The sequence below is a fragment of the Coloeus monedula genome, assembly GCF_965178545.1.
Source record: "Coloeus monedula genome assembly, chromosome: 1".
In the NCBI taxonomy this organism is placed as follows: Eukaryota; Metazoa; Chordata; class Aves; order Passeriformes; family Corvidae; genus Coloeus; species Coloeus monedula.
The window spans coordinates 148,556,524-148,583,571 of record NC_138781.1 but is presented as its reverse complement, the minus strand read 5'-3'; the positions used below and the strand labels follow the sequence as shown (position 1 = coordinate 148,583,571).

The following is a 27,048-nucleotide window of genomic DNA, read 5'->3' as shown; positions in this document are numbered from 1 at the left end:
TCTCCCTGACAGAAGACTGTGACTGCTATCATTAGAGATCTTTAGAGGCTGTCAAACTGACAACAGATGACAACAGAAAAGTTCCTTATAGAACTCCCTGAAAGCAAAGAAAAAGAATGGTCTTGAAGATTTAATAACAAATTCCTTCAGCTAGTATGTTATGTTACTTTTTTCTAATGTAGTTGTTTGCCATCTTAGTAAGACTGTTTGTATAGAACCTCTGTGATCCAAACATACACTATTGAATAGTCACATAAAATCATGTTAGCAGCTTTATCTTTCTGAGCCCATCTTGAGTATCAAAGTTAACAGAGAGAGCCGAATTACCCTCTTGAACCTGGTAAATCTCACTGAGAAAGCCTGCTGAAATTTCTTTTGGAAATCGGCAGTCGGGAAAAAAAACCCAACAGTAAGAAGTTAAAAAGGCTTCTTCATTCTCAGCAAACTACACAGGAGCAGAAGTTACTGGTTATATTAAATCATATCATTGCACTGGTAGTTTAATCTCAATCTGTCTTTTGGAAAGTAATTTCTTTTGGATGAATTTTCCTTTTTTTGTTTTCTAATAAAAGATTATTTTTCTTAGAAACTGGTTACAATCCTGTAATGCCCCAGCCTGCTTGACAGGTTCAGGGGAAGGTAGTGGGATATACCCTGGGCAGTGCATGGGAAAAACAACCAAATTCTCATGAGACTCAATAACTTTTACTTGCAAGGTTTAGAACATTCAAGTAAAATAAGGTACTTCGCAAATTTTAAAACATCCAGACAAAATAAGGCACCTCCCAAACTTTAGCTTAGCAAACTTTAACTTTTCCAGACACAAGAAGACACTGGAAATTTTTTGGTCCAGCTTACAACATATTTTGAGAAGAAGGTATGAGAAGAACACCAGAGAGAGAAAGACAAAGCAAATGGAGAGAGAAAGGTAGATGGTCACCACCCCAAGGATCCAGCATTGTCTCAGCAGCTTCTAAACCCCTGGCAGTGGAGTGTGCTTGGCACATGTGCTGCTGTCCTTCTATCTTCTATGCTCTGTCACATCAGGGCTTACAGGCCCTGTTCCCCCACTATTTCCCACCCGGCTGTTTTGAGCCAGTCAACTGTTCCTCAGGTTTCCTATAGAACCCAAGGCAAAGATGTCACTCTTGAACTTTCTAAGTGAATTCTTCAACTTCAGCTTGGAGCTGTCCACTCAACTTCCAAGAGAGGGCCACATTCCTCACTGGAATTGGTTTCACCACCGTGTTTTTAAAGCACTCTTTTCTGCCAGGAAAGTCTTCAATGGGTGCATCAAAGCACTTAATATTTGCAACCCCCAGCCCCCTCACCTGTGGAAAACAACCAGCAACTCAGTGCTGAATGGGAGACTATCGAGGGTATTTTTTTCCTTTCAACAAGCGATCAAACGGTCAGACAGGATAAAGAACCAAAAAAACCTTACCGTTTCTATTCTGTTCCTTATTTTAAATATTTGAGGAAATGACCTCAGCCTTCTATGCTTCAATATCTCAAACTATGAAGCAGAGATAAGAAAACAAAAATTATTTGATTCTGTAACACCAGCTCTACAGGTGACAAGTGCTCTCCGAGCACCAGGATAAGTGCCTAACCCCAGGCACACTCGGTGATCAGCTGCCACAGGGAGACGACCCTTCCCTGCACGGGAGTCGGAGCAGCGCCCGCCGAGCAGGAAGCTCCGCTCTCCCAGGCCCTCTCGCCGCCTCACCCGGTCGGGGGCAGGCCGGGCAGCCCGGTCAGTCCCGCACTTGTCCCGCCGCCACTCCCGCGCTGCCCTCGCCCGCGGAGGGATGGGGCCGACGGGGACAGCCACCCTCGCCAGCGGCCGGTGCTCACCTCGTCCCCGAGGCCTGAGAGTGCGACTGTCCCGGGGGCGGTCCCACGCCGCCCTCCCGGCGGTAGAGGCAGGAGGGCGGTAGCGGCGGGCACTAGGGCAAGCGGAATCGCCTCATCAGCCGGCGCCGTCATGTGATGGGAGGGCGCGGCGACGTCGTAGGGAGCGCCGCCGCCTCCCTCCCATCCTTCCCACCCTCTTTCCATCCTTCTCTGCCCGCCGCCGTCCCCGCCGCAGGCGCTGCCGGGGCAGGGTGAGCGCGCTGGGCCGGGCGGGCACCGGCGGGAGGCGCTGAGGGAGCGAGGCCGCCTGGGTGCAAACCGTGAGTTCGGCGGTGGCGGAGCGGGACGGGACGGGACGGGACGGGACCGGACCGGACCGGACCGACTGGGGTTTGGAGCCCGTCCGGCCGTAGCCGGTCTGGGGCCCGCTGTGGAGCAGAGCCTGCGACGGCACTGGGGACCTGGGAGGGCTCCGGGCGCTCGTCCTGGGTCAGAACTGTTTTGGGAGAGCTCAGTGTCATCTTAAGTTTATGGCAGCGGTTCGGAAGGTTTTTGGTGAAAAGTCAAGCCCGGTCAAAACTTCCCATAAATGTTTCTGAAGCACAGGCGCTTGTTTTTGGTGCTGCACGCAGTAACCCCTAGGAAACGTGTTGAATGAATAAAACTGACCAGGAAGTGCAACGACAGCGTGGAAGCTCGTCCTTCAGAAAAAAAAAAAAAAAAAAAAACCACGGACCTATGTCGTTTCCATTTGCTATGAAAGTTTTCCTTATTGTTAAATGCGATTATAGTCACTTTGGTTGTATTTTCAAAGTGGCTCTTAAAAACACATTTTCTGAAGTGGTTTTGTTTTTCTTGCACCCGTTTCTTTGTATGGTCACAACTGCTTCCGTATTTGTGACTGTCATTCTTCAATAGTGTTCTTCAACTTTCTTGTTATAAAAGGTCACACTTCCCCTGCCTGCTCACACAGGTCACTTCTCAAATGCAGTGTATTTGCTGAAAATGAATTCAGTGCATTTCTTTCATTTTACAAAGCTGTGGATAATTTAGATTTCATAAATTGAGAGATTGGAGAGTATGCTTAAGCATTCACAAATTACAATATCAAAAACATGAGTACAAACCAGTCTAAATGTGTGCATGTTTGTTTTTACAGGTTATTAATGGCGCAGTTGGTTTCTTCATCAAGCTTTCTGCTTCCAGTAACCTGAAGAGTAAGGATTATAATCAGATTGCAGGACTTCTGCTGCTCTGTTACATGCAGCTCCACAATGGTGGATTTTCTGGCTGAAAACAATCTCTGTGGTCAGGCAATTCTTCGGATTGTTTCCTGTGGAAATGCCATTACTGCAGAACTTCTGAGGCTTTCCGAATTTATTCCTGGTGTTTTCAGGCTAAAGGATAAGGCTGATCAACAGAAGTATGGGGATATCATATTTGATTTCAGTTATTTTAAGGTAAATCCTTTTATTGTTAAACTTCTCCTTAAAGCACTGCTGTCCCACGTGAGGATGCTTCGGGTAGTGAAACAGTCATTCCTGACTGTTGTGTTTATTAATACTACATCTTCCACAATGTATGATGAGTCATCTGGCCTGTGAACTTTGATAGATACCGATTATATAAAACGTGAGTATTGGATTCTGGGGTGGTAACAGTAGTAGTAGTAGTAGTAATAGTAGTAATAGTAGTAGTAATTCCTGCAGGACCACTAATTTATACTTCCACCAGCAGGTTCTGAGCCTGCGTGGTTGGCTCTTGAGCAGTGCCGTGGGCAGTATGCCCATCTTTCTTCTGTTAATCTGTAGCTTTTTCTTTGCAGCCATGAAAACTGCTTTCTGTTTTCCTGTCTGACAGTGCTGTGATTGTTTTTTCACTGGACTTGTCACGTGCACTGAATAAATAAATAAATAAGTCAAGGAGAGGTATCCATGGAAAGCCCTTATTTCCCTTTCAAAATTAAGCTTGCAGTACCAGGTTCCCTCTGTCATTTTCCAGTATGATTAAAAAAGAACTACAGAGACTATCTAAATCGTGATTTTATTTGGGTTGTACAATACAAGAGATGGCAATAATAAAACAAGGGAGGGACTTCTAAAATTTAATTCAATTTTATTGTAGTAAGAGTTGTAAATTTTAGGCGCTAACTGTGAGCCTTGGATACTGAAAATCCTGAGCACAAATGATTTCACAGTTACCTTTAGATCTAAGTGCTTGGTGGAAGTCTTTTTTTTTACACAAATAACTTAAAAATTTTAAAGCAGATGGCTGTAATTGGTGAGAAATACAATAATCCTTAAAGCTGTAGTATTTTTGAATGCTAAGAAAGCATAACAGTGTGCTGTTTTTCAAAGTTAAAACCCAAAAAAATCCATAGAAGTCATACTTATAAAGCACAGATTAGGGAGCTTACAGATATTTTTACTGCGAATGCACTTTTTCAGTATTCACGATTCTCAGACTTACTTAAAGAGGAGAGATTTGAGATTTTAAAAGACTGTTTCCTTTGTGCATTTGCGCTTCATAGGCAGTCTAGGGCCTGGTTTTATCCTTTGTTTTATGTAGGTATTTTGCACAAAAAGAGAAGCAGAAGGCCATTTATAAAAACTCAGAAAATGTCAGCTTTTGAAAAACAGGTATTTTCAATTAAATGTTAATGATACTTTCAATTAAACTGTAGCAATATTTTCATTTAGATGGTGTTGATAAGACCAAATGGTGGTTATGAGAAATACAACAGTGGTAAAGTGTTAGAAAAGTTGTACTATTGCTTTAAGGAAGTCAAGTTCTTCATCCCAAGTCTATTTCCCCCATGATTGTTAATGACAAAGTTTCTGCATTAATTCAGGGGTCAAGTGCTGAGCTAGATGCAGAGTCTGTGGAAAAAACAGGTGTAATATTTTCAAGCAGTTTGAATGTATGAGAAGGTACTAAGCTTTGTGCACATTCAGTGTTATGGTTTCTACCTGTCAAATTAATCAGATGAAATGTGTAAAGGAAAAAATTCCATCAGGGAGATAGTTAGCACTACAAAAAGCACCCAATGCCTTCAGATGTACTGGGGCTTTACTGGAAGCATTGGCCATTCTTTTCCGTTGGTTACATTGGATAAATCATATTTTAAATTATTGCAGATCGTAACAGTGTGTAAAACTCAACTTTATGGAATCAATTTTTAATCATAAAGTAGGTTGGAAAGCTGCAGATCCTTGTTTTGGTAAGAAATGTTAACTCTGGTTTGCACACAGGTTGTTGTACATGATATGTGTCCTACTGAAGAGAAGTCGAGTAGAGATTGAAGCCAAGTACTGTCTCTAAAGATGAGTTTCTTTTTTCAGGGGCCTGAGACATGTGAAGGCAAACTGGAAGCCAAGCCTGAGTTACTGGATTTAGATGAAGAATTTCGTGAAAACAACATTGAAATTTTGACGAGGTTTTATTTAGCTTTTCAGAGTGTACATAAATACATTGTAGATTTAAACAGGTATGGTATTTTAAATATGTATGGATTTTCGAAGATGAGATTACTGGTTTTTGTATTATTGATGAAAAGCTTTTTCTGTAGAGACCCACTGTTGAAGCATATTCATGTGCATCAGGAAACCTGGATTGCTGGAGTGAACACTAACTTTTACTCCAACAGTTCCCTACCAGCTTCATATATGACTTGAAAACATTTTACCTCTCTACCTCATTTCCTCAATTGTAAACTTGAGTAAGTTCTTCTTTATCTTGGAGATTGTCCTGAAGATTTTTTTTTAATAAAAGGAGAATCCATATTAATAAGCTAATTTGTTTGTGGTCTTGCAAAACAGAATATCATATAAGGTTCTTTTTTCTTTAACTTCCATTGGCATTATTGTCCTGAACTTAATTTTTCAGTGGAGTTGCCATATTGTCAAGCTCACTGCTCTGACCTGTAAAAAACAAAATGAAAGGTTCATTAAATTCTCTAACAAAAAGTTCCTGAAAATCTTAAACATGAGAATTGGTTCTATTATTGATGTTATATTAAAAGATTAAATGCTTGATATTACTTATTAGCAAGTAATGTTACTGGAAAATTCTTTAATAGGAATGAATCTCATGTTACTTAAGGTGAACATACTCTATTTCTAGCTCTACCTTCCAAACTAAGGTGGAGATCAGTTTGTGGTGTTCCCAGGAGATAATTTGAGGCAACTTGAAAATATTACAGTTTTACTAAATTACTGTATGGCAGCCTTCCCAGGCTGTTATCCATCCATGACAAGATAAAGAGGATGAGCTGTAAGCTACCAGGTATCTGTCAGTGTCTTTAACGTTACACCATCAGGATACGGAAGGAGACTTTTGCCAACTGGTTGGCACTAGCTAGGGATTTCAGTCTCATTTTATAGTACAGTCTCTCTTCTTCTTTGTCTGAAAAACTCCATGCTGCTTGTACTAGGGAAATGTTCAGATGCATCTATGGACTTGGAGAGAAAATTGAACAATTGAGTTCTGAGGGTATATGGTTTGAGAGCAAAACAGTCAATGACCAAACTTTTTGTCATGATCCTAGATACTTAGATGACCTCAATGAAGGAATTTACATTCAGCAAACATTAGAAACAGTCCTCCTTAATGAAGATGGAAAACAGCTTCTAGTAAGTATTGGCTAGTTTTGTAATAGTAGAAAATTAACCCACTCAGTAAGTGCTAAACTAGACAAAAATTTAAGTTTACCAAACACATGGAAGTGCTGTGACTCACTTCAAGGAGGAAAAAGAGCAAAAATCCTCAGCCTACCATTTTTCATGTTGTGTTGACTACGTAGTTGACATTGGGTTAGTTTGCCAATACGTGTTTTTCTTTAAATGTTGCTACAAAATCATGTTTAAGTGATTTTCTTTCTTCATTCTCTTTCCAAACAGTGTGAAGCCCTGTATTTATATGGGGTCATGCTACTGGTCATTGATCAGAAGATTGAAGGAGAAGTCAGAGAAAGAATGTTGGTTTCCTACTACAGATACAGGTAGTGGATACAGGTGTGCAGAAGCACTCAAGGCTGAGAAGATACAACATGCAGTATATTCAGTAACCTAGGTTATTCAATTAAGATAAATGGAAATATTGTCACCTTTTTCTGACTTTATACGGATAATTGAGCAGAGCCCTCTGAATATCCTAAGAACTTCTTGCTTTAGCTGTGTTTGCAGATTCAGCTGCAAAATGAGCACCAGGTTTTTCATTCTGTTACAACAGACATTTTAAGTCCACAAGTAAACTTTCAGCTAAAGCTTTTAGGCTGCAAGTGCCAGCTATGAAAGTGTCACAAGTTCCCAAATGTGCAAGGAAACTTTCTGAAAAGTCTTGACTATCTAGGTGACAAATGTATTGCAAGTCAGACTTCTTGTAGTTACAGTGCTTGATTAGGTACTATCAGTTACAAGTTTTACAGGCTAGGTTGACAGCATCAGCGTATAACAGCTGGGGTCTTAAAGGGTATCAGTGTAAATCATTCCACACATATAAAATGCTGCTTTGACTATGTTTATGCCTCCTTGTATATAATGAGAGATTCTTTAATTTGGGAATGCAGAAGTGAATTGACAAGGGGAATTCAGAAATGGTGAGGAAAAAAAATGAAAATTAAAAAAAAAAAAAAAGGAAAAAAAAGGAACTAATTCCTCTCTGAATATAAAGCTCCTTTCTGTTCCTGAGCTCAATTTTCTGTTTGTGTTTTGTCTGCTTATCTGGAATTTCAGTATGGGCATTTATCAGTGTCCTGTAACATCATGACCATTATATTAAAGGAATAAACAATCAAAAATCTCCTAGACTTTAGTATTTGCTAATTTTCTTGTGAGTAGGGTGTGGTTACAAGGGGTAGGAAAAAAGGAAATTATTAGGTCATATAGCTCATATTATTGTTCCTCTTTTTTTGTAAAACAGTGCAGCCCGATCCTCTGCTGATTCCAATTTAGATGATATTTGTAAATTGCTTCGAAGCACTGGATACTCGAGCCAACCTGGAGCTAAAAGACCTCCAAACTACCCCGAGAGTTACTTCAGCAGGGTTCCCATTAGTGAAACATTCATTAGCATGGTTATTGGCCGCTTACGGTCAGATGACATTTACAACCAGGTAAGTAACTCTGAGATGAAAGAGGGCTCTAAAGGGGAACGTCAAAATGATTCTCAGGGTAATTACTTAATCATGAAGCGCTGAAAAAAATAAATGACAGAGGTTGTAAGGACTCTTGAGATCAGCTAGTCCAACCCCCTGGCACAAGCAGGGTCAGTTGGAGCAGGCTGTGCTGGGCTTCATCCTGTTGGATTTGGAATATCTCCAGAGGTACAAACCACAGAACCTCTCTGGGCAATTTGCTGCAAGTGCTTGGGCGGCCTTGCAGTAAAAACCAACATTTTTGATTAATGTCTTATGATTGGCCATGGCTTATTGACATGTCTTATTTGACTCATTTATGGCATAGTAAAATCTTACTGTAACCTGTTAAGTAACAGATATCTACAAAGTCAACTTTTACATTCTGGAAATGCATCTGGTAAATATGCTGCATGTGTAAGCATGTCCAGCTTATCTAAATATGCTTCTTGCCTCATTGTATCTATACACTGCACTCTTTAATGTGACCCGTGATATTTTCAGGGGGTTTAGGAGGCACTGTATTATGTTCAGCTTTGTTTTGTTACTTTTTTCTAGGTTTCAGCGTATCCATTACCAGAGCACCGCAGCACCGCCCTGGCTACACAGGCTGCTATGCTCTATGTGATACTGTATTTTGACCCTTCTATTCTTCACACTCAACAAGCAAAAATGAGAGAGATAGTGGATAAATACTTTCCAGATAATTGGGTAAAAATTAATTCTGTTTTAAAACTGTTCCCTGGTTTTAATGTTATAGGAACAATTTAAATTATTGTTACAGTATGTGTTATGGAAAAATAATAGTAACCTAAAACTAGAAGAGATTCTTCTCTGTGGAAATTTTACTTTGTTCAGAGTGAAGCAGTCAGAGTCAAACGCTCTGGATAAGCATGGAAGGCTGTCCTTTGAAAGTGTAATTTATCATCTTAAGTGCTTTAATCAACTACACTCTAATACCATCAGGATAAAGTGAGTGCCAGAAAAATGTGTGATGAAAGGCATTTTAGGCATCTTCTAGTTCAGCCTTCGCCTCAAAGCAGGGCTGACTTCAAAGCTAAATCAGGCTGCTCAGGCCTTGCCCAGTTAGTTTTGGAAATACCTAACATGAAGACTCTGCAGCCTCTGTGGACACCTGTGGCTGTGCTTTATCACTGCCATGGTGAAGAATTATTTCCTTCTGTACCACTGGAATTTCCCTTGTTATAGCTCTGCAACATTTGTGGCTGTTGCTTCTTGTCTTTTCACTGTGCACCTCTGAGATCGGTTTGGCTCTGTCCTAGTCATAACTTCCCTTTAGGTAGTGGAAGACCACAGTCAGATCCCTTGGTCATCTTTCTTCCAGCTTAAGCAAACCCCACTCTTAACATACTAGGTCCCCACAAGTGTGTTAGTGGCCTCCTGTTCACTTCATTCCAGTTTGTACATGCCTGTCTCATACTGAGGAGCCCAAATCTGGACCCATTACACTCAATGAGACCTCATGAGAGCTGAATAGAAGGAAGATTCACTTCCCTCAGTCTGCTGGCTGCAGTCTGGCATAGCCCAGTGTCTGATTACTCTTTGTTGTCATAAGGCTGCATGTCTGATTCATGTTTGGTTTTTCCAGCAGGACACCTAGGTCCTTTTCTGCGGAATTGTGACATTCCCCAGATTGTGATCGGTGTCCAGATTTTGTTGTTGCAAGGGTTTGGGTTTGTCCCAAGTACAGGACTTTGTATTTGTCATTTCTGACCTTCATGCAGTTTCAGCTGGTGAATTCTACCAGCATGTCAAGAATGCTGTAGAGGACAGTCTTGCTTCCCAACAAATCATCCCACGCTGATGTTATTTGAAAACTTGTTTAAGGATTAACTCTGTGCTATTGTCCAAATAACTTAGAAGCTAAAGCTGTCACTACATGTGATTCTATAGACTTTTTCAGATGTAGTGATTAAAATGGAACTATTACATGTTTCAGTACTGAGTTTTAGGATTTCCATTCAGAATCACTAGTCTGCAAAAACCTGCTACTGAAATAGGCTGGCATATAAGAATAGAGTCCCTAGGTTGTCTATATCAAAGGGAATCAGACTTAACAAAGAAACTGTATATTAATTTGTGTATCTCTGTTGGTGCCAAGTTGTATTCTGCTGTATCATAAGTGGAACAGTGAAGCAGGGAGGGAGGAAACTGCAAGAGCTGGCTATTTCAGTAGACATTAGAATCACTGTTTCTGGAGAACTACAAGCTTATTTTTAGAAATGAGAACTTGACATTGTGAATTTTTGATCATGCCAGCATTTTTATTAACTTGAGTTCATAGTACAGTTTGATATTTTTAGACAACACCTATCTTCTTGTGGTCAGGTGTGGATGAGTTAGCTGCATCAAATACGAAATACTCGACTCCTAGGCTGATTTCAAATTATTCTTAGCAGTTGAAGTGTAGCCTTTTGAGGATCTGCAGGAAATAATGAGCTTCACTTCAACAATATGAGAGAGATCTTCATATCAGCAGACCTGGGTCCCATTTGCCTTTACTTGACACTGCCAGAAGAGCTCAAAGGCTGACAGTGTTCCCCTCGATGTGATCATGCCTGGATCAAGGAATATTGGAGCATCAGTGTGACAAAGCTCATAATCCCACAGCTCTGTACATCCTTCATCTGTCAGTAAACCAAGTCTTCCATTTTTAATCAATTATCTTACAAATAAGATAATTGTTACTTAATCACGATTCTGTATTTTTAATCATGCTTAAACTTGTGCTAAGGGTCTGAAATCAGTTTGTCTTTGCTCCTTAAAAATCACACTATGTAGTCATAATTTCTGTGTCACTGTGAAAGATGCATTACAATTCAATTTGGTCCTTTGGGCATCCTAATATTAAGATTAATTCATCTGGTTTTTCCTGCCCTATCGTAGTTTTTTTCCCCAGTTGCTTGTATCAATGTTCTTCAGAGCATCATGGAAATGAAAAATAAGTCATAAGTTCATGGAAAAAACCCGGAGTATCATATATAGTGATTGAACAAACTGTCATCTTGTTTTCAGAACTGTGCTTCTAATTAATTGTGTGTCTTTTATTTCAAAGTCTTCTTCTTGATTTCCAAAGGTGGTACACCAAAAAGTACCACTACCAAAAAAGTTCAGTTATCTCTTATTTATACCCACAGCATATCCCTTTCTGTCATATTGTTAAATGAAAACTTTGTATTTTTCTTAATAATAACATAAATGCAACTTCTTGTTTTCTGCTTCCAATTTTAGGTCATTAGCATTTACATGGGAATCACTGTAAATCTGGCAGAAGCATGGGAACCCTACAAAGCTGCTAAAACTGCCCTCAACTACACACTGGATCTTTCAAATGTCAAAGAGCAGGTACATAAACCACCATTAAGTATTTTTAGCAAGATGCAAGATGTGTGGGCATCTGAAGTATATTATATGACATCAATAATGCATGGGTCTTTTCTTCTTGCATACAGTATCTGTACTGTATTGTCTGGCAAACTTCGGGAGTATGAGTAGAAATTTTTCCTTCATCTTTAGGGAAGAAGTTCACCAAGTGGAACTGACATTTAATTCATAATAAGTATCTCCATTCTGTGATAGATTTTGGTTGTTGTTCTTTCCCATTAGGCAATAAAATATTAGTACCACTTTTTAGGAATAATTCCTAGAGAGTACATGAGTGAATATATAGAAAGGCTGCAAGTCTGCATTTTTGAAACATTATGCTTCCTGTGTAGGCTCTTTGCTTTAAAGTTTATCTTGCATCCTTTGTCATGCAGTTGCAGTGTATAATATTGCCTACTAGTAATGATAATAATTTTTATAGAACTTTTGATCTGTGTGCCCTCTAAGCTCTAGGGAATACGGTGTATTCTATTTGAGGCAAGGATTTTACTGACGCAGGCTTTGTGTGTTTTAAGGCCAGCAGATACGCTGCAGTCACCGAGCGAGTGCACACGCAGGTGCAGCAGTTCCTCAAGGAGGGCTGTCTGAGGGAAGAGCTGGTGCTGGACAACATTCCCAAGCTGCTGAATTGCCTGCGAGACTGCAACGTGGCAATCCGCTGGCTGATGCTGCACACTGCAGACACAAGTAAGACTTCATGCTACACTCACTGCTGAGTCTAGGAGGACTGTCAGTCCTCCTCTACTGGGGCTTCATTTTGGGGCCTGAGGGAAGTTCAGTTCTGCTGCTGTTGAAGTCAGCAGTTTCCTCTACTGTTTGCAGGAAATTGTTGAGCTGTTGTTTTGCAAATAGTCTCCTAAAGCCTTGTCTGAAACAGCACATGCATTTCCTCAGTTCTTGTGAGCCAAACACAGGTGTAAGAATTAATAGAAGTCACTATCTTGTTGAATAGTATTCCTCAGAAAAACATAATTCTGAAAGTTTTACCTAGCTCCAAAAAGAAAGCAGTAGCCACCTTCTTAAAATCTTAATAATTAAAAGGTTGAAACTAAGGTTTTTGTTATGTTGAATTGAAATTCAAATGAAACTGTTGAGTAATGTCTCTGATGTGAGTTTGGGTGTGTGAAATGACTTACTTAGCCATTCCCCTGTTCGAATGCTTGTGCAGTCTTTGAGGCTTCTTGATATGCGAGAGGGCTTCTGTTACACCTCCATTCACTTTACTAGTGGTTTTAGAAATACTGATCTCTGGGCTTCTCAGTCAGATGGACTAAATTCACATTTAGTTTCAGAAGCCTGCAGAAGTTTTAAGGCTGAGGCACCACAGAGACCTTAATTATATCCTATTATAAGGAGGGGTTGTTCCATGTAAATGGAAGACAAGTAGGGATGTACATATCAGAGCAAAATGTTTTTGCCTTCATGCTATTAAAAAAAGAATGTATTTACAAAGATGGAAAAGCTTGGCCAAATTTCTGTGTAACAGTGGGGAAATGTTGTCTTTCCATTTTCAGCTTGTGATCCAAATAACAAACGTCTCCGCCAGATAAAGGATCAAATTTTAACAGACTCAAGGTACAATTCCAGGATCCTTTTCCAGCTTCTTCTGGATACAGCTCAGTTTGAATTCATTTTAAAAGAGGTAATGTGCTGCTGACCAGAGTCTTCTAAGATCACTAAGCTGAAAAAGTCACTGGATGTTTTTATAAGTGACTAAAAATCAAAAAATCTGCATTGTTCTGTTCTATAAAATTCAGTAAGCTTCTGTCACTGTAAGTCCATGACACCATCTGCATTTCTTAATATTTTTGATTTTGTTTTTAATATTCTGGCTAGATCTTGAAGTAATGTAGTAATCACTAAGTCAGTTCCATCTGTTTTCAGTATTATTTCACCTATTGTGATATGCCTCCTTGCCAGCTTTGTAAACCACATGCTTTGGGTTTCAATAGATGTTCAAGCAGATGCTGTCAGAAAAACAAGCTAAATGGGAGAACTATAAAAAAGAGGGATCTGAAAGGATGACTGAGCTTGCTGATGTCTTCTCAGGAGTTAAACCTCTTACTAGAGTGGAGAAAAACGGTAATTATTAAAAACTGTACTGTGGGGAGGAAAAAAGTGATTTCAATTTATATTTCTAAAGTGATACCAAAAGAAAATACATGAATCTAATAGTGATAATATAAAAACAATTTTCATGTCCCTCAGCTGCCAAAGAGGTCTCTTTAACTCTTGTCTTGTTTAGGTTTTCATCACATATTCCATATGCAAGCAATATTTAGGTACCTAATATTTAGATGGCCCTATTTTTAAAAGTATTTTTCATTCCTTTATTTGGATATGCCAGCTAAAGCTATAAAATGCCAGTTCACTTTTCTATGTATAATGAAGTTCACGTTACCATGTTCCGTGTAAAAAGGAGTGAGAAGATCATGCCCATTAAATTTAGGGGTGCTTTAACCTCTTCCCTTATTCTTTCCCTGGTTGTAACCTGGATTTGAATTGTATCAGCATCTTTTCAAACCTTCTCTCACTTCTCTACACTGAATGGTATTCTCTGAGTTCTCCAAGGACTTAAAAATCAAATCTGTACTTCTTTTCAAATTCCTTGCTCTTGTTTTTGAAACTTTTTTTTTTCTTGAACTGGCATAAAAATAAGATTTTTTTAATGCCCATTCATGTTGGTAGGTGTTTTTAATGTTGTGTATGAAATTTACCCGAGCATTTGCCACTTTACAAGTGTACACGTTGAAAGACTAGAAATGTACCAATGAAATAACAACTTGTAAAAATAATCTCCTACATGTATAGCTTGTTTGTTTCTTTTGACTAGCAAGTTCCCTGTATTTTTGCTGCCTATCATACATGCAGAGATTTCAATAAATTTTTTTTATTCTTTCATAGAAAATCTCCAAGCTTGGTTCAGAGAAATCTCCAAGCAAATAATGTCTCTGAACTATGAGGATTCCACTGCAGCAGGCAGAAAAACTGTGCAGCTAATACAGGCTTTGGAAGAGGTATGGCAAAGACATTTTGAGATATATGACCTTGTCCTTCTGGAACAGCAGCATTTTTTTGCACATGCACTGACTTCTAATAGCAGATATACAAGACAGATCTGCATTTTATATTGGATATTTGCAGTTACATATCTATAGTAAGCAGAAGTTTCATATAGACCTAGGTATTGTAAAATAAGGGATATAGTATGAAAGGTCATGCCCCCTGTACCTGAGGGTTTGTAGGTTTTCTCAAAGAAATTAATCCAGTATTTAACTTTATTTGGCAACATTACTCATTTTTTAGAAATTCTGAAAATAAATTCATTTGAAGCTAGAAAGGGTGATTTGAAAGGCAAAATTAAAATATCTGTATTTTTTCTATTCTATTTCTTCTATTTCCAGGATATAAAAGAGTACTCAGAATGATGTTTCACAGTACACCTCCTTGAGTAACTTTTTGAAATTTATTTTTAATACACTCCATAACAGGCCAGGATTTAAGTGTCTTACTGCTGCTAACATCCTAAAGTAATGTGTCAATTTACTGATTCTGTTTGTATTGCTGCACTTAAGATAAATAGAAAACGACAAAAAAAAAAAATCCCTTTATAGGTTTTGTTTGTTTGTTTTTTAAAATACAGGTCCAAGAGTTTCACCAGCTGGAAAGTAACCTGCAAGTTTGCCAGTTTCTCGCTGACACCCGCAAATTTCTCCATCAGATGATCCGAACTATCAACATTAAAGAAGAGGTCTTGATCACCATTCAGATAGTTGGTGATCTTTCTTATGCTTGGCAATTAATTGACAGGTATGTTAGCAGGATCTTTTTCTTCCAGTCAGTCACCATTTGCAAAACTTGTGGGAAATAACATGCATTAATGTTATTAAGACTATAAACTTTCCAATTTAAAACAGTCTTGAAGCTCAGTTCTGTGAATTATTTAGTATGCTGAACTCGCATCAGCTTGAATAGGAATTAACATCCATCCTTCTCAGGTTGTTAACTGCAGGTGAAGTGATAGTGTAACTTCTCATTGTCTATCCTGTTCTAACTACAACAGCTTTGTTAACCTCCCGTCTCCAGCCTTTAGTCTCATTAAGTGTTCTCCAAAATATGGAGTTCATTTTTCAACCAAAAACAAACAAGGAAAGACTAGTGCTCAAGAACTCTGTTTCCATGGTGGGATTTTGCTGAGCTGCTACTTCATTACCGTGGTGTTAACACTCCCTGATGCATCTTCTTTTGTCTCACCTACCCTTATCATATATGGTTTTTCAAACCAGTATCTCTTCAGACCAAAGTCCTCCTTCAGTGAAGTCTGTCAGTGATCTCCTGATCTCCGTTTCCACATTACACTGGTACTGTTGACATACAATTAAACAGTTGAAAATAAGAGTTTCAGGGGAAGAAGCTGATTTGTTTTGTTTGTTTCCTACCCCAGCTTTACGTCTATTATGCAGGACAGCATAAGAGTCAGTCCATCTATGGTAACTAAACTCAGAGCCACTTTCCTAAAGGTAAGTATGAACAACAGTGAATGTACTTGAACACTGCAGGTCAATCCAAGTAGTTTGTTAAAAAGGCCTTAAGGCTCTGAAATCACAGAAGAATCAAGACTTCCTTTTACCAGCATTTTCTATGCCCAGGTTTTTTTAGACAGTATTGAATTAGCTCAAGGTTCGTTTTAAGGAAAATAAAACCAAGTTATGCATGGGGTTTTTTATGCAACAATTATATTGCTGCTGTTAGGTAAATAAGTCTTATCATCCAGCCTCCACTCATTACAGCTATTTTCTGGAGACTTTGGTGCAGAGATGGGATCCTCTGCATATGAATCAGAACAGGCTGAAGGAATTTAAAAAGTTATGCTGGCTGTGCCTGTTGTCATCTTGAAGCTCTGGCATCAAATGAAAATATTTTCTGTAGAAATAAGAATGGGAATTAGCATGAGTGAGAATGTAAAATTACAACTGAAATATCCCATGCAGTTGTTAAGAGTTTAACAATCTTAGAGAAGGTAGCCTTATGTACTGTTGGAGTTTTTGACCTTTAACAATTTTTTTTTTCTCTTGGAAAGCCTGATACAGCACTGCTCCGTAGGAAGAATCCAGTACTTTGGGTTGTAGGATAAGAACCTGAGCAAGAGAATTCAAGCATATAATTTACATCAGAAAAAACACAATGGAGTTAAAATGTTAACTTTATTTGTAGCTTGCTTCTGCTCTTGATTTGCCACTTCTCCGTATCAATCAAGCGAACAGTCCCGACCTTCTCAGTGTGTCCCAGTATTACTCTGGCGAGTTGGTTTCTTATGTGAGAAAGGTGGGTGCTTAAAAGGCGTAATTGCCTTTTTCTCTAATTACCTTTTCTTAATTGAGGATTATTTTTTTAATGAGAATATACTGACTGTGTGTGTCTCTTCTGTCATTTACAAAGGTTCTACAGATAATTCCAGAAAGCATGTTTACATCTCTTCTCAAAATCATAAAGCTTCAGACTCACGATATTATTGAAGTGCCTACTCGCCTTGATAAGGATAAGCTACGAGATTATGCTCAGCTTGGACCACGATATGAGGTGCCGTTTAAACAGGAAATTCTGAAAAAGCAAACCTTATAGGTGGCAAACTTTAACCTAAGTTTAAATCTATACAGCTCCATAGAGTTATACTTTAACAGTGAAGTTGGATTTGTTGGCTAAAAGTTAACATTGACTGGTGTTGTTGTGAGCATACTTAGGTTTCATGAGGACAGATGAGTAACTTCTGCGCTTCTGTTTGTAGAAGTTTAAACTTCTGATCTTGTAGAGAAGGGGAGGAAAACCAAATAAATTTATAAAGGAGCATGAAGATATTTTTATTTATTGGAGGGGATGGAGCCCTGAAAACCTGAGTCTGAAATGAAGCCCTCCACATTTGGCCATTCTTGTTCCAAGTGGAGAAGGTTAAAGACTGAATAAGCCAGCAGGGTTAAGCTTTTTGCTGCCCTCAAATGAGGAGAGGATGGAGGCACATTGATGTGATCAGATAAGGCTGCTATTGCTCGTTTTGTCTGTGGTTGTTTTGCTGTACTGTTACCAGTCTGGAAGAGTGAGCAGACATTAAAATTGCTACGGTTTATTATCAGTAGAGGAAAATGAGACACAAAACCTGAGTAGATCTCACAAAGAATCTGATAATCACTTAAGATGCCAGCTTTTCTCTGGAGATTTTGCCGAAGTGCTCACTTGTTAGGTGTTTTCTGCAAACAAGCTGTGATTTCTGATTAAGCTGATGTTCAGACCTGAACATTACATTTAGACTCCCCCATGAGACTTTGTGAAGTCAGTCTGGTTTGTGGGTAGGAGTGGAGGAGGAGGCAGTGTTCAGTAATGTTTTATTTTGAGGAGGTAAAGGGAAAACACGTTTTACTAAAGCTTTTCATTTCATTTCTGTTGAACTGTAGGTCTGAACTGTTTTCTCTATTCTTTTCTATTGTAATCATCTGAAAGGCAAAAGACTGGCTTGTCTGAACTCTGAGCATAAGGATAATAATAATTGTACAGTTTAAAGTGAATGTGCTACTGTATTACATCAGTGGAAATACTGAGGTGGACTCATTGTGGCAGCAGGCTTTATTATGGAATAACTACTGTGAGCTGTTGTCTCCAGCCTGCTCAAAGGTATCAGCTGAGAGTTTTGTCCATGATGTTTTGTGCACACAAGACATAGCTGGTCTTCCCTTCCATAATCCCTCTGAAGCCTCTGAGAGGTGCCTCTTCTTTCCTACTGCTAGCACACTTATCTGACTAAAAGAAAGGTAATTATTTTACTATAAGTAAATCCAGAACAGTATCCAAAGTTGAAAGTGTATCAGTGCAAATTACTTTAATCTAAAACAGGAAGCTACCACTGGGAAACATGGATACCTTTTTAGAGAAATTATTTACATCTATTGAATCACTTCAATGAATTGTGTTTTTCTATTACAGGTTGCCAAGCTAACCCATGCAATTTCAATCTTCACTGAAGGTATTCTCATGATGAAAACTACTTTAGTTGGTATAATCAAGGTAATGATCCATATTTCAATAGGAAAAAGTCGTGGGGTGGCAATTAGCACTTTAGCACAATACGTGAGACCTCGAGGAAAGATAAGAAAATATAAGTTTGCATACAGATTTTCAAACAGTGATGCCTAAATTGGCAGACAGATAAGAACTGTATTTTTTAAAGGTTCTTAAGAAACCACAGTCCCAGTTCTAAATAGATTCATCCACCATAGTTGGTGTTCTCTGGGGGTTTTTCCTGCTGGAAAGCTTTTCTGAAGAGCTGTTTCTTCCATTGGTATAAACTGCCCTGCCTACATTAAGGCTACATTTATACATCTTGGAGAACCAGAAGCAAGTATTCTTGAAGATACACTCCCTAATGCATACTGGCTTAGAATTGTACAACATTCTCAGTGGATCATGAACAAAGGTTGAATATAGGAACTACAAACCTTTGCCATTCCACTTAAAGAAATCATTTATTCTGTAGCAGAGGTGTGTGAATTTTTATTCTTTGGACAAGTTCTGATGGTTAAGTGTATCTGTTAACAGTGCTTCCTATTTATCAAAAGTATTTAATATCTTTCTTGGTACAAAATAAATCCTTTATATTTTTTATACCTTTCTGACTTTAAGGGAAAGATGTTTCTTCTACTTAGGTGGACCCAAAACAGTTACTAGAGGATGGAATAAGGAAGGAGCTGGTAAAACGGGTGGCCCTGGCTCTTCACAGAGGCCTCATCTTTAACCCTAGAGCCAAGGTGTGTAAGAATTTGATTTGGTTTTAATTTTTTATGTATCTTGGGTGTGTAGGGACCTCTTTTATTATAACACCTTTTAGAAAATAGTTTGTGCTTTTCTGTGCAGATTTCCTTATTGTAAAAAAGTATACATTTTGAATTTTGGAAGGTTATTTGGAGTGCCTTATTTGATGTTCAAATAAGTTTTGTTTGTTTGTCTTTTAACATAAAATTAAGAAACATATTTTTGTTCTGTTCCAAACAGTCCTGTCAATTCCAAATTCACGGTTCTGCCTTTGTCTGTGATGACTGACAGGTCACATAAGCCAAGTAAACATAGATAGGCAATGATAAATACGAGTGACTCCTTGTTTTGATCCTGTCCAGACTGTTGAATCTCCCAGATCAATCAATAGTACGACTGAAGGCAAAAATAAATACTAGAAGTGCGGGGAAAAAATATTTAGTAAGAATTACTTCAGATACCAAATGTTGATAAATTTCTCAGTGCTTTTCAGATCTGGCTGGACCATAGTAAAATGCTCTAGAGGTTGTTCTGTAAGGGTATTTAGAAGCCTTTTACATTTTCTTTGAATTCTACCTGTTCACAGTTTTGGTTTTATCTTTTTGTTGTTCTTTTTCTCCAGCCAAGCGAACTTATGCCCAAACTGAAAGAAATGGCAGCTACAATGGATGGGTTCCATCGATCATTTGAATATATCCAGGATTACGTCAACATATATGGTTTAAAAATTTGGCAGGAGGAAGTGTCTCGTATTATTAACTACAATGTGGAACAGGAGTGCAATAACTTCTTAAGAACAAAGGTGCTACTCAGACCCAAAAACAACAAACAACTTGATAAATGTCTATATTTGGCTGTTAGAGCTTGTGACTGATGGAGTATATGTACCCCTTGTTCCTACCATTGTGACTTCGACTGAATGTGCTAACTACTGTGTAAAACATCTGCCCCCAGCTTATTCTGAAATATTTCAGCATCCCCCCCTGCATTAGTTGTACATAAGAAGAGAAAAGCACCCCAACCAGAATATTTTAATATCCTTTTGTAATAAGATTCATTCTTCTCTTTGCTTTATTCTGTTTTTATAGTGTTCTGCTATGTGTAATTTACAATATTGTGTTACAGTGTAGTCCTTTTAAATCAAACAAAAGGAAAATTTCTAAGCTAATTAAAAAGTTGCAATGGGAGCACTGCAAATTACTCTAAAACTTATTTTTCAGATTCAAGACTGGCAAAGTATATACCAGTCTACTCATATTCCTATACCAAAATTCACACCTGTGGATGAATCCGTAACATTTATTGGTCGGCTTTGCAGAGAAATCCTGAGGATCACAGACCCAAAGTAAGTACTGTGTGTCACAAGCACCATGCACTGGATAGCTCCAATTCCACCATACACAAACCAAAATACGAGAGATAGTTTTTCCTTAGCTGTCATATCTTTATATAAAACCAGATATACCCAGTCCATCCTGTAAATTTTAAATATTAGTCTAGAAAAGTTGTGATTTTAGTCTAAGAAGGAAAACAGTGTGTTAAACAAATGGAGGAGACAGAAATCGGGGAAGGGTGACAGAGCTGTGGTGGGGAGAGAAGTAACTAAACATCACCTGAGATACTTGGAGAATCTTTCTCATCTGTCTGATAAAGGTAACTCATTACTGAGAGTATCACAGGAACTGTCTGCAGCTTATTCTGAAGTAGTTGTTTGCTTATTTTTTCCTCAGAATCACGTGTTACATTGACCAGATGAATACCTGGTATGATACCAAAACTCACCAAGAAGTGACCAATAGTCGTCTCTTCTCAGAGATCCAAGATACTTTGGGTATCTTTGGTCTCAATGGCTTAGACAGGCTGCTGTGTTTCATGATTGTGAAGGAGCTGCAGGTAATTTTTAAACTTAAGTTTCTCTAGGCTACAATGCTTTTATTGTTTAATAATTTTTAATAAAATAAAAAAAATGTTAATTACTGAAATGGTAAACTGAAATCAAAACTATTTGAAAACTGGGTGTTCAGCCCCAAAAGTAAAAATTTCAGTTACAAATAAAATCAGGAGAGTTGGTGCCCATAAGTAAATGGTGCTGTGTAATTCCAGGTTGTGTGTTATGGGATGCTTTCTGAAGGTGTACACAGTGTGTGTACTTAAAAGTTGATCTCAGGTCAACTTCTATTTTTCTGACTAGACATCAACAAAGACTAGATTGAGTCTACCATGGTATAAGTAAGGTGTCAATTCTATGTGATGGCTGGTTCCCTAATGCCTCTCTGTGAAACCAAGTTGTTTTGTTTCCTGAGAAGAACCTAGTTCTAGCCTGGTGAAAGATTTTAAGGAAAATAAGTACCAATGAAGACAGTTCTTCCTGAAAAATTGAATTAATAGTTGTCCATAGTAGGTATTAGATACTGACAAGGGGGATCTTTTAATTGTCCTAACATCAATTAGCATAACTCCAAAAAGTGAAACTACAGAATTCCTCAACTCTTCATCTATGGAAATAGTCTTTTCCTGCTGTTAAAAAATGTGACTCCTGTGCCATCAAAATTAATCAGAGTGCATGTGTGATAATTTTACTTACTATTTCTTTCTTTTATTAGAATTTCCTCAGTATGTTTCAGAAAAATATATTGCGTGACAGGGCAGTACAGGATACCTTAAAAGCACTTATGAATGCTGTCAGTCCCCTCAAAGGAATCATAGGTACGTGCTTACTGGTTAAGATGGAAGAAAGCAATTGTCTTTGTACACTTGCATTTATTTCTCTTCTTACTTGTTCTTTTTTTAATGCCTCACCCTTCTTCTTTTCTCAGCAAATTCAAACAAGGTTTATTCCACAGCAATTGCAAAAACACAGAAGATCTGGACAGCTTATTTGGACTCCATAATGAAGGTGGGTTCATGTGACTTACTGTTACTCAGAATTCACTTGAGGCTCTTTGGTTATACTTGCCCCTCAGTTCAGGAGGGACATGGACGTGCTGGAGCATGTCCAGAGAAGGGCAGCAGAGCTGGTGCAGGGTCTAGAGGGTAAGTCCTGTGAGGAGCAGCTGAGGGGGCTGGGGGTGTTTAGTCTGGAGAAGAGGAGGCTCAGGGGGACCTTACAACGCTCTACAACTCCCTGGAGGGAGACTGTAGCCAAGTGGGGGTTGGCCTCTTCTCCCAGGCAGCCAGTGACAGGACAAGAGGACATGGCCTCAAACTGTGCCAGGGGAGGTTCATGTTGGACATTAGGAGGAATTTCTTTATAGAAAAGTTTGTTAAGCATTGAAACAGGCTGCCCAGGGAAGTGTGGAGTCACTGTCCCTGGAGGTGTTTAAGGACAGACTGGACATGGCACTCAGTGCCAAGGTGGTGGTCAGTCATTGGTTGGACTCAGTGATCTCAGATGTGTTTTGTTAATGATTCTGTGATTCTGTGATACTTTATTCTGTTTATTTTACAGTGTTTTATTATACTGACTTGGAATTGTGTAGCATCACAAGTGAAGCAGGCCTCGATTTGCAAGAGCTCCTGAGCCTCATTTGTGTGAGCACCTCACACTCCACAAAGTGCTTAGCACTGACATTCATAAGAAATAGCTCACCAAAACCAGAGTCTGGCACTAGAGATCTGATCTGGGCAGGCTAAGTTAGTGTTCAGTATCAGGAACTATTGAGACTCCTCACAGTGCCTTGTGACCATGATATCCCCAGGGATAAAGTTTGGAGCAGTAGCATTTCCCAGACTTGCCTTGTTCCCACAGAAGGCATTGTACTGTGCTGAAGATTTAAACAATCTGTCCCATTAACTTGGCTCTTTATCTTGTCTCTGTAATGATATATTGGGATCAGCGTTTTTCAGAGTGCTGTGAATGTTGGTTTGTTACTGGAGTGAAGAGTAAAGACCAGGGAAGGGGAAGGTTGATTACAATGGGCCTCTGATGTTTTTCCCTCCTGCCATGCTGACCCTAAGATTTACAGAGAGGTGGGAACCAGAGTACAGGCATTGTCACCAGTGTAAAAAAAGTAACAGGGATTTTATACCTGTTAACCCTTTTTGTGCTCTTTTTACATGGCCTGTACCTGCTACCGGGAACTGTGTAAACCTCAAGCACTGTGACTTACATCTCTGCTCTGAGTGCATTGTGCAGCTGGGGTCAGTCTTTGACTTCACTCTTCCTTCATTGCATTCAGTTTAACACACCACCCTTTTTGTGTTTGTTTCAACAGGTTGGTCAGATGCAGATTTTAAGACGACAGATTACCAATGAATTAAATTATTCCTGCAGGTTTGACTCCAAGCATTTGGCTGCTGCTTTGGAAAATCTCAATAAGTAAGAAGCAAAATGTGCTGAAGAGCTGCGTGTATGACTGTGATGTAATTGTTATCAGCTCAGCAATCCTTAAAATCTAAATTACAGCAAAATGTGGAGTCTGATTGCATGGAGGTTTTTGTTGATCTGTATTTGACTTTTAACCCAAGAAAAACATTAAAAATAAATACTTGGCAAGTAATTAGTTTAAACATGCAGTTTCTAATAGCATTTGGTTATATCTGGTTTTGAAGTCATATTTAGATGAGAAGAAGAAACAGAGTATGTGTCGTTCTGATTTTGAATCAATGTTTGTAAAAACATACTCCAGAAAAGGTGTTTTACTCTTGATTGTAACCATTCACAGGTTTTGTATCTCTGAAATTTTTACATTAATAAGACGTGTGGCATCATGTAAGGCTTATTTGGGGATAATTTAAAAAATTATTTAATATAATAAATGTATTTTCCTTTTAGAGCAATACTGGCTGACATTGAAGCACATTATCAGAACCCATCATTACCTTATCCTAAAGAAGACAACACTCTTCTGTATGAAATCACAGCTTATCTGGAAGCTGCTGGCATTCACAATCCATTAAATAAGGTCAGGCATACATTCTGGTGCTTGGTGCAGTTTGCTTTTTTCTATTTTTTTATTAACTGAGGGAAAAAAATGTAGAAGTCCTGTACTACTCTTTTTTTTTATTTCCCTTCAGATCTACATAACAACAAAACGTCTGCCATATTTTCCTACCGTCAACTTCCTATTCCTCATTTCCCAGTTTCCCAAACTTCAGTACAACAGAAATTTAGGTAATGTGTAATTTGCTGTTTGTCTGAATCTAATTAAAACCTATGTGAAATTATGTGCAGAGAAGATAGTAAAATTACCTGCATAGAAAATACAGAGTTCCTAACTTTAGTCCATCACATTCAGACAGTTTTGTTACACCATTTAGGCCAAATGCAATGGGGTAGGAAACAGAATCCAAACCCCTGTGTTTCTCATTCTATCCTGTGCCTCAGTTAATATCATTAAGCCATTTGCCATGAAAGACATGTAGTTGTTACATTAGGTTTGAATTTTCTTTTGTGGGCAAGCAGAAGGAGAGACAGAGCAAAAAAATCATGAAAAGTATATTACGTTAGTCTGTGCTATAAGAATATGTTCTGTTTTATAAACCTGTGTTGTTTTGGGGTTTTTTCTGTGCAGGAGTGCTGTGCAAGCGGCCAGCTGATCAAATTGACTGGCTTCCTTTGGTTCTGGGGCTCCTTACTCTGTTGAAACAGTTTCACTCAAGATACACAGAACAGTTTCTGGCTCTGATTGGTCAGTTTATTCGTTCAACGATGGAGCAGTGCACAAGGTATCCATGTTTTACTTTTTACCCAAGTATCACCTGTAGTAGTATTATCACTGCTTTGTCAGTTTTTTTTTCTAGCTGAATATCAGTGACATGGGCAGTCTTTCAGTAGTTGAAGGGACCTTATAAAAAAGATGGAGAGAGTCTCTTTATGTGGGCTGACAGGGACAGGAAAAGGGAAAATTATTTTAAGCTAAAAGAGGGGAGATTGAGATTAATGTTAGGAGGAAATTCTTTCCCGTGAGGGTGGTGAGGCACTGGAACAGGTTTCACAGAGAAATTGTGGGTGCTCCATGCCTGGAGGTGTTCAAGCCCAAGTTGGATGGGGCCATGAACACCCTGATCCAGTGGAAATTGTCCCTGCCCATGGCAGGGGCATTGGAACTAGATGATCTTTAAGGTCCCAAGCTATTCTATGATTGCATTACACAATAACAACAATGTATTTTACCAAATACAAGATTAAAACACTATTTCTATTTGTAATGGAATCACATGGCACCTAGTAGAAATGGTGTTATTTGAAGACTGGCATTTTCAGGTAATTTAATCCAAGTAACTAGTCAATTAGTAAGAGTGATCTCCATGGTGATCTAATTTTAGCCAGAAGATCCCAGAAATGCCTGCTGATGTAGTGGGTGCCCTCATGTTCCTGGAAGATTACATTCGCTACACCAAGTTACCAAGAAAGGTAAGAAAGAATTCCATGTCTCTAAATATGCCCCTAAACATTCCAACCATTTTCCCTGGAAAAAAGAACAGGGAATGTGTGGTCCCATTCTACTACAGCCAATGAAGGGATCTGGCCAGGAAGACACTGGCCACACCTTCCATTTGTACTACACTGGAGCCAACATAATAAATAACAGGTCAGGGCCCTGCTGATGCAGAAGCAGCCCTGATTCATAGAGATCAGTCCCATTACCACAGGAATAAATAGATGAATACTAATAAAGGATTTCAGCTTTGTGCCAATTTCAAACAAGTCTGTTAAATTTAATCTTCAGTGTACATTGCTGGGGGCTGTTGGGAAGGAAAGAAATAAAACAGAAGTTCTAAGATGTTTCCAAGTAATACTAAACAGTATTTAAAACACAGGGAAAAAAGCTAATTAACAAGTTTAAGTTTTGGTGAAACATTATATCCAGTCTTCCCTTCACTTCTGCCAAAGCCTGATTTCCCAGGCAGCTTCCTTGTCTCACATGCAAGGGAGGTGCTAAAAGTCTATGTTTGTAGAGAGACTTTATTTCAGGTTTAAATACAACTACATTTGAAGACGATCTATTACTTATACATAGTATTAAAAATAAGTCATAATCATGTTTGCTATATATAGGCTGTACCTCAGTGGTCCTTGAAGAAGCCATTTCCCAACTAATACTGACAAGAGAGTGAGATTCTTCCAGTCTCCTCTTCCCAGCCCACAGTACAGTGTGGTAGGAGGTCCCTGTGTCAGTCCTGCCCCTGTAGCTGCTGCCTGTCCAGCTCCCACTCCAGCCTGGTGCTGTGTGGAGACACAGCAGAGAGGGCAGCAGCATTCCTCCAGTCCTACATAGTCCTGTGCTCCTGGCACCTCATCACAGCCCAGGCTGTGCTGTTCCTTCCTTGCTCTGTGCACATCCAGGAGCACATCCAGGAGCACATCCTCATGCCAGGGTGCCTCAGGTCAATAGTGTGTGTGCTTGAGTCATAGATCAGATATGCTTGTTAGTGGATGAATGGACAACAAATGGATAATGCAAATGCCTAACTGTGCCTTCCTGTGTCCCTCAGGTTGTTGAAGCACATGTGCCAAGCTTCATTTTTGATGAATTCAGAACTGTTCTATGAATATGGAGAAGGATCGAGGCTTTTCTCCAAACCTGAAATGAGGAGTTGGGGCCTGAGGATGAGGCAACTACAGCTGTTCAGAACTGTGTCTTTTCTGTGCTTCAAGGCAGTGCCTACAGCTGTCTGTGAAATGTAACCATCAGCACTAGTCTATATAACCCTTGTTTAAATCTCGGCATGATACGCAGCGTCTCCTCTAAACAGCATACATTTTGTACTGAACATTATAAATGCTGCATGTAATTGTTTATGTATAAATCATTTAGGTTTTTTGTTCTGAAGAACTATTTGTGGAAGTTTGACTTTTGTATCAGAAATGAATAATGAAACTGGAAATAAAGGTGTTGGATAGTTTGCGAGGA

The 27,048-nt window shown here is 39.0% G+C and overlaps 2 protein-coding genes across 3 annotated transcripts in view; one reads left to right on the top strand and one right to left on the bottom strand.

Moving 5' to 3' along the window:
- NSMCE2 (NSE2 (MMS21) homolog, SMC5-SMC6 complex SUMO ligase) overlaps positions 1 to 2,061 on the bottom strand; it is a gene marked incomplete at its 5' end in the record, with an annotated part of 130,904 nt that extends 128,843 nt beyond the window's left edge. The window contains one exon of the mRNA XM_082295016.1: positions 1,858 to 2,061. Coding sequence (XP_082151142.1) covers positions 1,858 to 2,061 — 204 coding nt within the window. The remainder of the gene's footprint in view (positions 1 to 1,857) is intronic.
- On the top strand, positions 2,040 to 27,048 carry WASHC5 (WASH complex subunit 5). Of its 2 annotated transcripts, XM_082294810.1 has the most exons (29): positions 2,040 to 2,177; positions 3,017 to 3,317; positions 5,199 to 5,344; positions 6,404 to 6,488; positions 6,756 to 6,856; positions 7,777 to 7,969; positions 8,549 to 8,701; positions 11,243 to 11,356; positions 11,911 to 12,082; positions 12,910 to 13,037; positions 13,348 to 13,477; positions 14,300 to 14,412; positions 15,039 to 15,205; positions 15,840 to 15,915; positions 16,610 to 16,720; positions 16,835 to 16,975; positions 18,368 to 18,448; positions 19,087 to 19,188; positions 19,815 to 19,994; positions 20,413 to 20,537; positions 20,923 to 21,085; positions 21,796 to 21,898; positions 22,009 to 22,088; positions 23,407 to 23,510; positions 23,967 to 24,096; positions 24,209 to 24,305; positions 24,706 to 24,859; positions 25,460 to 25,547; positions 26,630 to 27,048. In XM_082294810.1, the coding sequence occupies exons 2-29, from the start codon at positions 3,132 to 3,134 to the stop codon at positions 26,684 to 26,686; spliced, it is 3,480 nt and encodes a 1,159-aa protein (XP_082150936.1). In that variant the 5' UTR covers positions 2,040 to 2,177; positions 3,017 to 3,131; the 3' UTR covers positions 26,687 to 27,048. The 2 variants fall into 2 exon arrangements, with proteins under 2 accessions (XP_082150936.1, XP_082150937.1); XM_082294811.1 differs by lacking the exon at positions 8,549 to 8,701.

Bases quoted from the DNA above. Each gene is read 5' to 3' on its own strand.
- WASHC5 (XM_082294810.1), top strand. From the start codon at position 3,132: ATGGTGGATTTTCTGGCTGAAAACAATCTCTGTGGTCAGGCAATTCTT. The intron at 14,413-15,038 runs GTATGGCAAAGA...TTTAAAATACAG, and splicing joins TAATACAGGCTTTGGAAGAG to GTCCAAGAGTTTCACCAGCT. The intron at 24,097-24,208 runs GTCAGGCATACA...ATTTCCCTTCAG, and splicing joins TTCACAATCCATTAAATAAG to ATCTACATAACAACAAAACG.